Here is a 16551-nt window from a genome sequence, read left to right as displayed (position 1 = left end):
ATAATAATAATTTTATTATCAATCAACTTTAAAAAATACTTCAAATTATTTGTGACGGAAATGTGTATTAATAAGAAGTCTTGATGGATAAAATCATCTTCATATTTTGAGTTTAGTACAACAACTAACATTCAACATTTTATCACCATTCAGCATTACTAGCCTCTAAAAAAGTTTTGACTTTGTTATAATACAACGTAAACTTTAGTAATCTCATAATTTTAAAACAGTAGAAAATAATAATTGTTTTTAATATCAGCGAAAGAACCTATAAGTCAAAAAATCATTCACAATCTTCATCAGTAATTTTAACACATCTCAAAATAATTAATATATAATGCTAAATTCACAATATCTTTAATCTTTCATTAATAAATAATAAATTATTTTTATTCAAAATTTAAATATTTGAAAGTAAATAAAAATAAATCCGATTTTAAATTTTTACGAAATTAAATATTTTTTTTTTGTATTTTATTTTATTTATCAAATATATAATTTTACAACCAAATATAGATATATATTATATATATTAATATACTCAAAAGTGTCATTTTATTATTAACTATTCATTTTTTTCAAATTAAAAACTAGAATTGAAGATTCTTCAAGCACAAAGGCTAATAGTTATTAATGTATTTATAGAAGTTTATTTTGGGTTTATTAGAATCATTAATTTTTTACAACCAAAATCTTTAAGATTCATAAATATATTATCAAAATCACAACATGGATTCAAATATGAGTTATAATGGTAATGGGGTAAGTTCTTCTTCAGATTTACCATCAAACAATTTACAACAACACTCTAATAATCAACTGTATCTACATTCAACAATTCCCGAAGAATCATCCATTGATAATACTATACCACATTCAACGTCTCATAACCAACAACAATTATCACAAGATAATACTTCCATGTTATTAGAACAAGAATCTCAATTACATAGAAAAAAAAGACAAAGAAGAAGTTATAGTTGTGGACCATGTAAATTATTAAAAATTAAATGTGACTTAGAAATACCATGTGCATCATGTAAGAAATTTAAAAGAGTTAGTAGATGTTTATTACAACCACCTCAACCACCATCAGAAGAAGAATTAAATAAAATAAAAGAGCGTAAAAAAAGATCATTAAATAAGAAGTTAAAAGTTTCGAATGATATTGTCCATACTTTTAATGATAATCAAAATTCTTTAGCAAGTTTAGTCACTTCATTACTGTCAACTTCGAAAAATTTACAATTAGCAAATGGTCAATCAAATGATAATAATGATCAGTATATATCATCACATGTTAGGCAAAATCATACTTTTAATTTACAACCTGAAGCAATAAGAGGTATTTCAAATCACCCAATCAATCATATTACCGGAATGGAAGAACAAAGTTCAAGTAATAACAAAATTAGCAGTCCTGGTAATGGTTTTAAGAGCACTACAATGAATGGAGTCAATTTAATAGAAAGGTTATTGAATCAAGACACAGAAAGACTTTTTGAATTAAACATGGTTGATATAAAGAGAATTAAAAGATTATTGCCTAACAACTTTAATGTATTTGAGAAATTTTTTAGCAGTTACTTAAACTCATTGAATCCCATCTTAATTGACTTACAGGATCACGATGAAATGTTGAAGCAGGCAAGACTAATTTATTTTAAGTTGCTAAATATAAATGATGAAGATAGTGTTAAAAATTTAAGCCAAATTTTCAGATTCAGCATCATCGAATTAAGACATTTATCATTGATGTTTTTGATAATGTCAAATGGACTTTTGTTCGATGAAAATAATACTTCGCAATTTTTACTAGACTATAATAGAATGATTATAAAAGATGAATTAATTAACGACTGGATTAAAATATCACGTTTTTTGAAATTAAAAATATTATTTTATGAGAATTTAACGGATTTAATTTATTTGATAGATTTTTATTTAATTATAAAAAATCTTTTTCTATACAAGAATGACATTATAGATAATTATTTGGAGTTCAACAATTTATTAAATTATATTGTCTTGAATAATGATTTTATTTCATTGATTGATGATCCAATTTTTGAGACTGTTGATAGCGACTATAATGGTAATGGTGCTGATGGACAGCAAATGGTAGATCAGTACCCAGATTCTGTTGAGTTCAAAATATTAGCTAAATATTGGATACAAATTAGATTAGTTGAATTGGAATTCACTTTTTTTCAATTTAAAGGTTCATTATTAGTATCAAATCAATTGAAAAATACAGTTGTACCTCATAGACAGCTTTTAAATGTATTATATGGGCAAAATGCAAAATATATTGATTGTCAATTAAGTAAACATTCAATTGAAATTTGGGGCTTGTATTACAAAAAATCAGCTCATTCAACATCAATAAGAGGAATAATTAAAAATTACCTAGAATTATACAGCAATGTCTCATTATTATTATCCAAGGAGTTGAAACAAGTTGCCATTAATTATAAATCACCACCATCAACATCACCGACTAAACAAGATATTGAGTTATTAATAAAAAATCAAAATGTCTTATTATTATCAATCAGGTGGTTAACATTTATAAGAATTGAATCAAACTATTTTCCAAGCTTAAGATATGCATCATATTTCACAGCAATGATAAATTTATTCAATCATTTCAATTTAATTGATCAAGACAATAATAATTCTGAATTCGGAGTTATAGACATCATAATTGATCAGTTCCCAATTCACTGTTTAAAAAGTTATCATCAATGTCTAATGTACCAAGCCTTGTTTTTGGTATTGATGAAATATTTTTTAATCAATTCAAAATTGAAAAATAAAGTTGTGGAAAATATCGAAAATGAAATTTATAGAATTAACCTTTACAAGATTTATCCAATTATTGTAAAAAATTTTCAATTAACATTAAACAAATTCATGACTAATAAAAAATTTCAAAATTTATCAATTGTTCCGTTGTTCAAGTTGACAGAGAGAATCTTATTGGAGTTTAATCAAGTCTTGAAAAATCAACCAACTTCAATACAAAAATCCTTAAACAAAGGAGCAACACCAGACGACGTACTTAACAACTTTGAAGACTTAACTGATTTTTTATATAAGTTAAAAGAAATTATTCCTCAAGAAAACTGGGAGTTCCTAATAAATTTATATTTTGGTTCAAGAGATAATTTCTTTAGGTATGTTGAAAAAGTATGGGACTTATTTCAATATTTAAACTATCCTCTTGACTCTAAGTCAGTTGATGGGGAAATTTATATAACTGCAAAGATTAAATTTAATGATCAATTTATTAAGCAACATATAGATAAATTAAGTGGATTTGAATTTAATAATGATGTTGTTACTGATTATATTAAATTAAATGTTGAGCCAAACATTGATGATTAAATAAGGTGAAATTTTTAAGGAAAGTGCTGCTGTATTTGTAACTTAATTTTATATATAATTCATAGACCATAGACCATATAATATACTAGCATTTTTCATGGCATATTGAAAATCAGTAATGTTTCAGATTATAATACTGTAGAGCTACCAATTTTAATTTACGAGATTTTGAGAGAAAAAATTTCTTCAACATCTAAAGTGAGCTCTACAACCAACTTAAATACCAACTCGAAGATTTTGACAAAGTCAGCGATCACTTAAAATTAATTATCAACCACATATTCTTATCACATACAGAAGCATCACAACACAGAAAATGTCAAACATAATATCTCCAGCCTCAAAACAACTATACTACAAAGTAACTCAAATAAGATCATCAATAGGTATGCCTCCAAAAACAAGAAATACACTCGAAGCATTGGGATTACGTAGAAGAAACCAAACCAAATATATAAAATGTGATGTCGCATCAGCTCATTCGTTAAGTAAAGTTAAAGAATTGGTTACTGTTGAGGTCACTGATTACTATAAGAACAACAGAGAGATTAATTTGGAGAGAAAATGGCCTTCTGGGTTTGAGTTAGTTAAGGATGGTACGAGGAAAGTTTATGAATAAGTTTGTATATAGAATTTGGGAGATTTGACAATCATCTTAGTAATGGTAAGATGATGTATTTTCATTCGTGTATGACTTTGCATATGAATGGGTTTTTGTAAATAGTGATATCAGATAGAGGATTTAATGAATAATGAAATTGGGTAATGACTTCATCATCAGTGATAGTTCAAATCGAAAAATCAACTCTTTGTAAACCTTGGCTTATCAATTCTATAACTAAAAGTCATCAGTTATTAATGTTGTGGTACATGTTAATCTTAAACCTACATCCAAACTGATTCTCGCAGTTCTTGATGGATGAAAAGCCTTTGTTGTCTTGTAGTTGCTAATTATGTTGTATAACCATCACCAGTTCTTTGATTGGATATTTCTTTACACGTGAGACTGCATATAAGTATTTTTTATACAGACTTGAAAAAAAATACTTCATTTTTTGAAGTAAATAAAAAAAGAAACATACGATTTAATAGAATAACATTTGTTCAAATAACTACAATTATATTCACTTATCATCTTGTATATATAATTTCCAAGATCAACAATACTTTGGATTTGTCATTTCACCTCCCACATAACGAATACCTATTCAAAACCTTTATCACATAAAACCATTCATTTATTACTCAAACTCGTATCAAGCACGATAAAAACATCATCATAGTAAATATTCCAACAATGTTTCAGTATATAAAAGCAACTCAAAGAAATAGATTAACACATTCATTATTTAGCTCGACTTTTGCCATATGTTTCTTATTAGTTGGTGCAAATAGTATACTACCTTGTCCAGTTGATAGTTTGCATGGTAATGATACGAATGAAAAATTAAGTCAACAAGAAAAATATTTGAGAAATAAACAAATGATGAATAAACAAATAGAGAATGTTGATAACAGAAACAAATAATCAATTTATTTATTAACAAGAAATATAATAGCATTTTAACATTTTCAGTTCACAAGGTCAAGGCATTTAAGGGTCAGAGGATTAAAAGGAACATTCTCAAATGACGATTTTTACCACTCATTTAAATTCTATGCGTTCAGGGGAATACACCATGCGCCAGTCATACATACAAAATTAGGACCAGATTGAGTTTGTATATGTTCGGATCACTAATTAATAAACAATTTCAACTCGAATGACGAGTTTCTATTTATTTCAATACAATAACTATGGGTATTTTCTGACTGCACTCAAGAACCTCTTTGTAAGCAATGACTAGATTTGACGTATTCTAGTTCCTTTGTAGTTGAGCGGACCATATCCAATCACGTCTCGTACTTAAAAAATCTTAGGTACTTGGTAGCGTAATGGACTTTGTAATCGATAGGCTCTTTAAAGATCTAAACTCCTTCATAAGGTCGAACTCAATTGATTTTATTACTAAGGAAAAAATTAGTTATCTTAAGAACTCTTCACATTTGCAAAACAATAAATAAAATATTTCAATACTTGAAACACGTTTGAGAAAATGTCAACATAATAGATTAAGCCAAACCCTATCTTCATGGTTAGAAGAGCACTTTTGGATAATCTAGTAAATTAAATAAGCTAAGTCCTCGCTTCCTCGATAAGTTTGGCAAGAGGTTTTGTATAAGGTAATTTATCAAATTGTTGCAAAATCTTTTTATCTTTTTTTTTGTGCCATAATTAAAGATTTTAGTACAAACCAAATTAGGCAAAAAGTAAACAGATCAATTCAAAATTATTTTTTACAAATATAATTAGATCCCTTTTTATCCCATCAATTTATGTGGAATAAAAGATACCCCTGATATAAACTTTTTATCCATTATTCAATATTGATATAAACTCATATTCAGCTAACAATACCAACAACTTATATCACCATAAATACAATGAGAGATATCACAAACTCACAAAATTCTAGTCATAATAATCATAAATTACAAATTTCAAATGATATACCCAGGTCCAACACAGCTAAAGCGCAATATGTCACCAGTCCAATTGGCAAAGTTTACACAACCAGAGAATATCAAGACCCATTGCAGGAGTTATTAATCGAGAGTAGACAAAAACTATCAAATCTTAAAGTATCCTTACCAGAGAAGAATCTAAGTCCTATAAAATCAATACCCAAAACCCCACCTTCAAATAAGTTCAAAACCAATTTTCTCATTTTTGAAGATGATAATGGTGGTGTCAAAGATAGAGATAACACTAATCGGGAATCAAATTCAATATTTAATGATAATATCATTGATGAAATACCTCCATTACAATCCACTCCAACAAAATTTAAACAATCAAAAATAGGCGCTCAACTTCTTTCTACTCCACCATCACTAAAATCCTCAAAAATTCAAAAACTCCCAATCAGAAAGAAACAACAAAAGAAAATAGAATTCTCAACACATAACGATCAACACGAATTTCAGAAAGAAGAGCAAGAAGAAGATGATGAAGATGAATTAGCTTGTCACGCAAATCATATTTTAAAAATGGCAATTGACTCAACAATGTTCAATTCTATGAATTCTTCATTAACTTTACAAAATATCACAGTAAATAATAATAATTGTAATGATAGTTTAAATGATGAGTTCAGAAAACAACTCAAACATAAAGTTTTTGACATTAATGATGAAGAAATAAGAGCTGCAGTTAATGGGTGATCAAGTTTACTCACTAAGATGTATTGTCATTATTTGGTCTAGCTAAAACATATCTAATTAATAGGCAAAACTTTTTTTAATTTGGATAAATCATTTTCGTCATATACTTTATAATATCTTCTATGACATTTTGGACCAACTTCAGAAAGCAATTGATTCTCATCAATGACATCAATGACAATACCAAGAAATTTGAAGCAGCCAGCAATATTAAAACCTTTTCCACTAGGCATATGAGTCAAATAATTTTTCAATTTCAACAATTGCCCATCAATGTCATCAGGTAATACTTCAATCAACTTGGTTACAATTGTTTCATCATCTGTCATAATTGATTCATATTCCTTGAAATAATTATAAATTAAATAAGTACAAATGGGTTCGTAATATTCATTGAAACAACTTTGAATTAACCAAATATACATTCTTGGTGTGATTGTTATTTGATTGATCTTGAAATAATTGAAATAATATAAAGCACATTGTTTTGAAGTTGAAGGTGATAGCGTCTTTAATATTAAATCATATGAAGTTGAATTCAAATTTTTTAGGTTTTGCGAATTAAGGTAATGAATTGAAACTAAAACTTTCACAATACCAGTATGATTTAAATAAGTTGATATGTAGTTTAGTAAACAGTCAATGAATATAGATTTTGTCATTGGATCGAAATCATTTTGGTCGATGTAACTTATATTATGGACAATGAAATCATGAAGTAGTTTGCTTTTAGCTAAGACTAATTTTGGCTTCTTTGATTCTTTATTCGGGTCTATGACGCGAATTTCATCCATATCTGGTTGATCTAACTTCTTTTCTTTATCAATTATGCCTAGATTGTATGATGATATTTTTTGATTCATAGCCTGGAATAAATCTTGCGAAGTTATAGCATTATTAGGATCATTCTTGGTCTTCCTAACAAATGTGTCAATTAAATCTAATACATTTTCCATACCTTTGCTAGCTTGAGAATTATCATAACAGTGACTCTCGATGATTTTCAAACAGAAATTTTTATTTAATGCGGACTTACCAGCAACAACTTTGTGGAAAAAATGACTTTCAATCAAATCAATTGTTAATTTAGTATCACCATTCATTGAAAGTATTTGTAAAATTTGCATTAGTAAGGAATCAGACATTGATTGAAATATATGATTTTTGTTTACTAACATGGGTGATAATATTGCTTCTTCTATTGATATTTTCCCATCTGTGAACCCTTTCATTAAATATGATTTATAAGCTTGCTTCACAATTGGATACGAATTGTTTTTTATACCTAAATTTAAAATCTTTGACCAATTTTCATCACTTAAATTTATGTCTCTTTCATTCATTGAAATATCCAAAATCTTGCAAATTTTATACACATCTTCATCTTTAATCAATTTTGTAATGATAGCGTCAAATGGTAATAAATTTAAATCCGAATCACCGGACTCCAAATAATTAATGAAGTTTTCGACTGCAAAATATAACTGGTTCGTGTTAAGTAACCAATGTATATAACTCAGATAATAAACTGCAAATAAATTAGGGCTGTACTTGATAATTTTCCTCCATTGATCATTGAAACGTAAAATCTCGAAAACTCGACCATTGAATCTAAACAAATATAATCCAGCCCAATCTACAAGCTGAATGTCTTGTTCGTTATGTTCACACAATTTATGATAATGAATCCACAAGTTGTTGGATATTTGGAAATTTAGTTGCTGGGCTTGTTTTATAAATTGCATAAATGGTGGCCATGATGTTTCAGGACTATACTTTTCCAGATACTTTGTGACAAAGTCGTTAAGTTGATCTTTGGTCTGTATAGTTGATAATGTCTGTAGAATGTGTGATTTACTTTTGAAATGGTTATTGACCAGCAGTTGGTTTTTGAACTGCGCTCCATTGGAATCGAAGTTGTTGTAGTTTTTTGTATTATATGATCGTTGATTTTGAAGACAACTTTGTTTAACTGTAGCTAGTCCGCTTGACCTCGTAGAAAATCTTGATCTACTACCTATGCAAGGCTTACTTAAAGTAAAGTCATATAATCTACATCTCCATAATTGATTTTTTAACATTCAAAGTTGATTGTAAAATATAAAGAAATGTGTTGCAAAAAAAAATTCTACTACTTTTCTACTGCTCAATCAAAAACATTCAATTTTAATGATCACAACGATAAGAGCATTTGCAACTGCAGCAAAAACAAACAAACCACAATTCAATGTATTTGATAGATCAGCGAAACTAATACATCGGTCTAGAACTGCAAAATTAAACCCTGAACTATCAAGAAAGAAAGATTATATAAGAGATGAAGTTGCAACAAAAACGATAGAAAGACTAGCATTTATAACAAGACCTTTTGATAAATTGTTAGATTTTGGAAGTAATAGCGGAAACTTTTTGAAACAACTATGTACAAAGAGTCACGTACCTGAACAATTGAAAGATGATGAGATCGAACATAAAATAATTGACCAACTAAATAGTGATAAAACATTGGTACGAGATAAAATTAAAGAGTTAGTGATGTTTGATTCCTCAAAGGAGTTATTACACAGAGACGACTCAATCAAGTATGATTATGAATTTCCAGGTCAGATCAAAAGAATCGTGGGGGATGAAGAAGCATTTAATCATGAAATATTTCAAGAATCAAATACATTTGATGTAGTGCTATCCAATTTAAGTTTACATTGGATCAATGATTTACCACAAACTTTATCAAATATTAATAAAATATTAAAACCTGATGGGTTATTTATGGGTACATTAATTGGAGGTGATACTTTGTATGAGTTAAGAACATCATTACAATTAGCAGAATTGGAAAGAAAAGGTGGTATGTCACCACGAGTTTCACCTTTAGTTCATTTGAATGATGTTGGTGCATTATTGAATAAAGCAGGCTTTACGATGTTGACCATAGATTCTGAGAATATAGTTGTTGGTGGATTTCCAAGTATTTTGGCATTATGTGAAGATTTACAAAGTATGGGAGAACAAAATGCTGTTTTAACAAGAGCTAGTAATTTACCAAGAGATGTATTATTAGCAGCAAATGAAATTTACAAAAGTTTACATGGTGAAATACAAGAAAATGGTGAAGTTTTGTTACCGGCTACATTCAATGTTATATATATGATCGGATGGAAAAAGAGTGATTCACAACCTCAACCGTTAGCTAGAGGTTCAGGCCAAGTTAACTTGAAAGAAGTATTACAATAAATAGATAATTAATCGAACTTTTTGACCTTGTGCTTGTCTCTTTTGTGTACCTGATGATATCATAGAATATTAAGTTTGAAGTTCAGACATTTTAAAGTCTCCGAACTTCGTAAGAGTATAATTAATAAGCAAACAATAAAATTTACAATAATAACACAAAAATTTAAGGATTGAAAGCAAAATTATACGGATATGTGAAATACTTTAACTAAACAATAAATACTACGATTCGATTAAAGTCTACATTTATAAATTATTAGAATTAAAGCAATTGTAAATATATGTGACTTTTTATAGTATAAATACTTTTAAACTTTCCTCTTTCTTTCTAAGTAAAGTTTTAAAATCCTTGAATCATTAACTCATAGAATAATATATTAACAATGGTCAAAGTTTTAATTGCAATTACTTCTTATCATGAAGTTTTCTATTCAGATGGTAAAAAAACCGGTCTTTTCGTAACCGAAGCTTTAGAACCGTTCTTGGAATTCGCTCAAAAAGGCTATGATGTTGAATTTGCCTCAGAAACTGGTACATTTGGATACGATGATCATAGTTTAGGTGAAGATTTCCTTAATGGTAAAGCAAAAGAAGTTTTTGAAAACAAAGAATCACCATACAACAAAGCATTAGATAAAATTAAAAAAGCAGCCGATTTAAATCCAAAAGATTATGATATTTTCTTTGCCAGTGCAGGTCATGGTACATTATTTGATTATCCAAAAGCTAAAGCTTTACAAAAAATTGCCGCTGAAACTTGGGCTAAAGGTGGTGTAGTTTCAGCTATTTGTCATGGACCTGCAATTTTTGATGGCTTAAATGATTTAAAAACTGGTGAACCATTAATCAAAGGTAAAAGAATAACTGGTTTTACTGATAAAGGTGAAGAAATTTTAGGAGTATTGGAAATCATGGAAAAAGATCATTTATTGACTATTAAACAAATTGCTGAAAAAGAAGGTGCAACTTATGTTGAACCAGATGGACCTTGGGCTTCATTTGCTGTTACTGATGGTAAATTAGTTACTGGTGTTAACCCTCAATCAGCTGTTATTACTGCTAGAAATGTTATTGCAGCTCATGAATCAGTAAGTAACTAGCAAAATAAGTAATCATATAAAGTGAAGATTTTTTATTGTGAACGATACAATCTTGTAGATCAAAAAACTTTGTAGTTGTTAATTGAGACAAAGTTGCCAATTGAATGTCATCAAAAAAGTCCTCCTTTAATTATGTCGTTGTATAGTTAGACCAATTTTGATTTTTGTATAAGAGATAATTGATTGAAATAATTAATCCAAGCTCAACAATTATTTTTTTTTTTTCCTACCATCTATGATACGTACAATTTTCAATCAACTAATAATCACATTCATTTTACACCGTTTCATCAACTGAACAGCAAGACATTCTTTAGATCAAAAGTATTTTATTTATTTGTGAATTTTACTAAAATCCTATCAAAATGGCATCAACTGACTTTTTAACTCAAGTAAAATTTTATTTGAAATCTATAATATTTGGATCACTTATAGCTGGTTGTGCACTTTATGGAGTAATAGCTTCTTTAATTCTTAGACTAATTGGTAAAGTCGAATATGCTCAATATACAGTAGCAAGAGCTTTTTATTACACTTTCAAATTCTTCCTTGGAGTTGACATTAAAATCAAAAATGAACATTATTTAAAAGATTTACCAGCTATTGTTATATCAAATCATCAATCTGCATTAGATATACATATTTTGGGAAGAATTTTTCAACCAGGATATACTGTAACTAGTAAAAAATCGTTGAAATATGTACCATTTTTAGGTTGGTTCATGGCATTAAGTGGAACTTTCTTTTTAGATAGAGCAAAATCAACAAAAGCCAAAAAAGTATTAGACGGTGCATTGGCAAGTTTAAGAAAAGAAAAAAGAGCATTGTTCATGTTTCCAGAAGGTACAAGATCTGCTTATGAATCATTACAATTATTACCATTTAAAAAGGGAGCATTTCATTTAGCAAAACAAGCAAAGATCCCAATTATACCAGTTGTTGTTTCAAATACTTCCACCATTTTTAATTCAAAAAACAAAATCTTTAATAGGGGAGAGATCAACATTGAAGTGTTACCTCCAGTCTCTACTGCGGAATTGGAAACAAATGAAGACGTTTCTAAATGTTGTGAAGATGTCAGAAATGACATGTTGAAAGTCTTAAAAAAGAATGGATTTTCAACAGCACCAGGAGTCAAACCAAATGAAGAATATGTTCCGCCAGAAAATGAGAATCCTACTGATACTGAAGTTGAAGTAATAAGTGAGGAAACTCCTTTAATCTCGGGTGATTAGAAAAGAGATTTCAATTACTTTCTTAGATCATTTACAGAAGCCTTAATAATTAATGCAAATATATTAAAAAAATTGATTTAAATCATGCAATGTAGTTATCTATTCAATAATTACTGCTTTTTTTTTCGGCTTTTTCTTCTTTGTTTTGACTGTGACAATGGTTGGTTCATTAATATGGGTACCATTTGTTGTTCGTGATTCTTCTGGTTTATCTTTTGATTCATCTTTTTTCTTCTTCTTCTTCTTTTCACTTAATTTATCTCTTAGCTCCTCTATATCAATTGGTGAAGACTCAATAGCTGATGAATCAAAATCAAAATTATCCAAATTTGATGAATCAATCTTGAAAGAACTTTTGCTTTTAGGTTTTATTTTCTTTTCTATTACCGGTTCCTCTATTGAAGGTGTACCATCAATCGTTTCTTCTCCTAAAATGATAACTTTCTCTTTTTGTAATTTTGACACTTTTTTCTTCTTCTTTGGTGCATTTTCAATGGGAAAGCTTTTGACACTGTTTGGACTTTCAGAACCAGTATTTATTAAACTTGTTTTCTCTTGCTTTTTCTTTTTGGATGTAGTATTAGTATTTAAATAATATGGACTCACATTTTCAAGCCTTTCTGTTGATCTAATTTTATTTTCATCTTCACTTGATAATTGTATTAAAGGTTCTTCATTTAATTCAGATTCTGATATATATAAGTTGTAAGTATCTGCTTCATCAGTTTCAAATTGATTAATTTCTTCTGTTGTATCATTTATATTTGAGTCTAAATCTAAATCTTCAGGTATTGGTATTTTCAATTGTGAATTCTTAGCCACAGGATTTAATGAATAAGCCTTGAAAAATGAAGGTAAAACATGACTAATTAATGCTGGTAATTTTTTTGGTTCAGATAATCCATTATGATTTTCATTACTTGCAAAAGGATTGGTTTCAAATTCTTGGTCTGTATTTTTGAGTTTTGGTTCTTCATCGTCAGATACTAAATTCTCATATTCATTGTCTTCAACATCATCCTCGCTTGAGCTAGAGTCCGAATCAAATTCATTATCATCAGAGTCTTCATCGCTCGAGTCCACAGAATCTTGATCATCATCTCCATCATTATTAAGCAATGATAATTCCTTAGCTTGAAGGTTTTTAATAGCACTCAAATCATCTCCAGTCATTGCTTCATGTGCAACTTTTAGAAATTCCAACCAAGAAAGAACTCTTTCTTGAACTTCATAATTTTGATGTTTCTCCCAACAACTAAAAAATTCAATCAATTTATATAAATGGTAACTTAACTCATTAAATCTTTCCAAGGAAAATTCATCATTATTTGAGTAGGCTCTTGTATAATCATTAACAATACCATTATACAATTTGACCAAAGCTTGAATCAAAACACATAAAACTTCTGGACGATTTAATTTTATTAATGCAACGGATATTGGAAATTTTGCGTTTGATTCATTACCAAGTTTTTCATCAATTTTGTAATTAATTAAACTATTAAAAATTTGAAGTTTCTTCCCCATCGATACAACTAAATCTTCATCTTCAATTTCCACTTCATCGTCGTCACTTACACCCACTTTTACCTCGTCAATATATTCTCCTAAAATCCAATAAACATCTCGAAGTATGATAGGACAAATTTGTATTATGCTTTCGTCCAAAACTGCTTCTATTATGATTTTTTGTAATATTGTAGATCTTATTGATGGAACTTTAGTGGCAAGTGTTTTAAATTCTTTACCAAGTTCAAGTGCAATTATATCACCCACTTCGGAAGAAACTTCTGATGATGATGTAGGTAATAAGGTTAAATTCAAGACATCTTTTAAAACAGCCACGTACCATTTAAAGTTTGGGATGTTACTGTAATTATCTTTTGAAGCTATTTGTAAAATTTTCATTGTAATCTCTAATTTCAATGATTCATCCACTATAGTTTCTTCTGGAACTAATTGAAGTAACATGACTTTTACAACTTCAACAATATTATCTTCATTCACCAAATAATTTGATACTTCCAAAGCTTTTCTTTTAATTATCAAATCAGAATCATTAAGACAATCCATAATAACTATAGACACACCATCTATTTTATGCAAAAAAACGGGGAATATCTTTAAAATATTTATCAATGCAAGTAAACCAACAAATTTTAAATTTGAATCTTTAGTTTTAAAAAATGACATTAATTGATCTATACAAATTTTAGCAGTTTCTCTGTCTTTATAAGATTCCGGTGATAACATTTGACCATTGACTGCACAATTGATACATTCATAAACTAATGATGATGCCTGAGTTCTTAACATTAGATCCATTATTGCTGGTAAGATTTTTTTCTTCATTCTTGGTTCAATTTTGGACAAACTTTGAAATAACTTTAATATTCTTATAATCAACCAATTGTTTTTAGTTTCTTCTAGTATTTCGAAAAATTTAGGTAGATAATTAAGGAAAATCTTTGGGTTCTTTTTGGATAACTCACATATAACATTGATTGTGGCACTTACTACTGAAACATCAGAATCGTCTAATTTTTCAATTACTCTATGAAAATTCATTCTTAGACTATCCGGGTATTGTAAAAAGATTTTGTAAAGCGCTAGTATTGCTTTTTTCCTAATATATGGCTTTGAATGATTCAATTTCATTAATACATCATCATTTATATCTTTTGATAAATTTGGTGTTACAATTGTCGCTATCCCACTCAATGCTAATCCAACTTCAACATGTTGTGATGAGTTTAAATCTTTTTTGAATTGATTGGTTGCTAAAATCAATAATTCTTGTTCATTTTTAAAACTTTGTATAGCTGCTAAATATCCAATTCTCTTTTGTTGAAATCTGGATGAAGACATTACTTCCAACACTTGAAAATTACACCATGACATGTCAAATCCATACATTTCTAAATAACTCAATTTTAAAATTGCCATTGCTTTAGTTTCAAGGTCTGTGGTGTATAATTCAGCTTTACATTCTTGAATTGCAACATCTAAAAATTTAGCTAAACTTTCTGGTGATTCTTTTGAATGTGCTCTAATTCCTTTGATCAAATCATTTAAAGATTTTTCGAATGATATACCAAAAGGCTTTAGCCTTGCCAATACCTCAGAATTTTGAAGTTGGAAAGATGACATATATTGAATTGAAATGGTGGTATTTTATTTTTTGATATAGGACAAAATAATAAAAAATAAAAAAAGCTCTATTAATATTAATAGGATCGGTGTTTCAAATTTTATTAGAATGTCACATATTGAATTTCTTATTAAGTTTTATTGACAGAGTTCGCGACGTTGAACCTGAACTTTTTCGCGCTCTTAAAAGCGCTTCTTCGATTATGTTTTAATTGTACGAGATTACAAATGTTTTATATGTAGAATAATTTGCTTAATTATATAAACTGTTTTAATCAATTTGATAAAATTAGAGATCAATGATCTCAATTGAAATTGAACCGAGTAAAAATTTTTAGCCTAAAAATTATCAAAACACTCACTTGTTGGTATATTCCATTTTAGTTATCTTTCTTTCCAAATACTATGTAAATGAAAGAAAAATCAAGTTTTTACATATAGTCTTTACTATTGTGAGACATTCTGTAGTTAAAGTAATGTAGTAGCTTGTTAAATAGCAGACTCTTTAATATGTGAAATTTTCGAATTCGAAATATTCATGTAGATTTCTATGTAAAATTGTATGTATGAATCTCAACTACCATACAAATGTAATATAAGAAATTCTGGAACTTTGGTATTAGAAGCTTGAGAAAAGTTGAAATTCTTATCCAGTCCTAATTACTATAGTAAATTTCTGGGAATTAAATTTGGAATATTTATATACTCTTTTGTAAAAATACTGATGGCTTTTTACCTACTATAACGCAGTAATATTTGCTTTATTTTAAAAACGTCAACAAATATAGCTTGAAGCCGGGTTTTTTGCAGTCTTTGAGCTAATTGAGAAGCTATGACAGTAAACATGGATTAATTTGAAGTTTCTACAGTATTGACGTTTGTAAATTGGGTCCTGTTGCATAAGTACTACAGCGTCTACAGAGCTTGAAGTTTGCACATTTGTTTTAAGTGACACACTTCGTAATGCTTATGAAAGACCATAGTTTTTTCCTATCATGTATGTTGTAAGTGTTGTTATATTCAAAATTTTGGTCTTAATTTCAGCACAAAATTCTTTTCAAAAACTCTTTAGCAAAAAGTCTAAGTTCCAAAGCTTATCCAAAAATCCTCAAAACTGTAACACCAGTAATCTAATGGCTCTTGCTATATTAGTTACAATTGGGCAATCTCAATCACAA

At 28.4% G+C, this 16551-nt stretch overlaps 8 protein-coding genes across 8 annotated transcripts; 6 read left to right on the top strand and 2 right to left on the bottom strand. All coding sequences in view use genetic code 12, as the record gives it.

Annotated features, from left to right (window-relative positions):
* Positions 1 to 729: 729 nt before the first annotated feature.
* Positions 730 to 3390, top strand: ZCF8 (Zcf8p; the record flags this gene model as incomplete). The annotated part of the gene is made up of 1 exon (XM_051763391.1): positions 730 to 3390. The coding sequence occupies one exon, from the start codon at positions 730 to 732 to the stop codon at positions 3388 to 3390; it is 2661 nt and encodes an 886-aa protein (XP_051620236.1).
* Positions 3391 to 3706: 316 nt separating this feature from the next.
* Positions 3707 to 4009, top strand: MRPL33 (mitochondrial 54S ribosomal protein uL30m; the record flags this gene model as incomplete). Its single annotated transcript, XM_051763390.1, has 1 exon — positions 3707 to 4009. The coding sequence occupies one exon, from the start codon at positions 3707 to 3709 to the stop codon at positions 4007 to 4009; it is 303 nt and encodes a 100-aa protein (XP_051620235.1).
* A 1865-nt stretch (positions 4010 to 5874) lies between these two features.
* Positions 5875 to 6654, top strand: KGF54_002864 (uncharacterized protein; the record flags this gene model as incomplete). Its single annotated transcript, XM_051763389.1, has 1 exon — positions 5875 to 6654. The coding sequence occupies one exon, from the start codon at positions 5875 to 5877 to the stop codon at positions 6652 to 6654; it is 780 nt and encodes a 259-aa protein (XP_051620234.1).
* Positions 6655 to 6707: 53 nt separating this feature from the next.
* On the bottom strand, positions 6708 to 8735 carry KGF54_002863 (uncharacterized protein; the record flags this gene model as incomplete). The annotated part of the gene is made up of 1 exon (XM_051763388.1): positions 6708 to 8735. The coding sequence occupies one exon, from the start codon at positions 8733 to 8735 to the stop codon at positions 6708 to 6710; it is 2028 nt and encodes a 675-aa protein (XP_051620233.1).
* Positions 8736 to 8823: 88 nt separating this feature from the next.
* KGF54_002862 (uncharacterized protein) lies at positions 8824 to 9888 on the top strand (the record flags this gene model as incomplete). Its single annotated transcript, XM_051763387.1, has 1 exon — positions 8824 to 9888. One exon carries the CDS (start codon positions 8824 to 8826, stop codon positions 9886 to 9888), a length of 1065 nt encoding a protein of 354 aa, XP_051620232.1.
* Positions 9889 to 10271: 383 nt separating this feature from the next.
* Positions 10272 to 10988, top strand: GLX3 (glutathione-independent methylglyoxalase; the record flags this gene model as incomplete). The annotated part of the gene is made up of 1 exon (XM_051763386.1): positions 10272 to 10988. The coding sequence occupies one exon, from the start codon at positions 10272 to 10274 to the stop codon at positions 10986 to 10988; it is 717 nt and encodes a 238-aa protein (XP_051620231.1).
* A 365-nt stretch (positions 10989 to 11353) lies between these two features.
* Positions 11354 to 12223, top strand: SLC1 (1-acylglycerol-3-phosphate O-acyltransferase; the record flags this gene model as incomplete). The annotated part of the gene is made up of 1 exon (XM_051763385.1): positions 11354 to 12223. The coding sequence occupies one exon, from the start codon at positions 11354 to 11356 to the stop codon at positions 12221 to 12223; it is 870 nt and encodes a 289-aa protein (XP_051620230.1).
* Positions 12224 to 12322: 99 nt separating this feature from the next.
* APL5 (Apl5p) lies at positions 12323 to 15373 on the bottom strand (the record flags this gene model as incomplete). Its single annotated transcript, XM_051763383.1, has 1 exon — positions 12323 to 15373. One exon carries the CDS (start codon positions 15371 to 15373, stop codon positions 12323 to 12325), a length of 3051 nt encoding a protein of 1016 aa, XP_051620229.1.
* Between the last annotated feature and the right edge of the window lie 1178 nt (positions 15374 to 16551).

The sequence above is a fragment of the Candida jiufengensis genome, assembly GCF_024610255.1.
Source record: "Candida jiufengensis strain CBS 10846 chromosome Unknown scaffold3, whole genome shotgun sequence".
NCBI lineage: Eukaryota > Fungi > Ascomycota > Pichiomycetes > Serinales > Debaryomycetaceae > Lodderomyces > Lodderomyces jiufengensis.
This window is presented reverse-complemented; position numbering and strand designations above follow the sequence as displayed.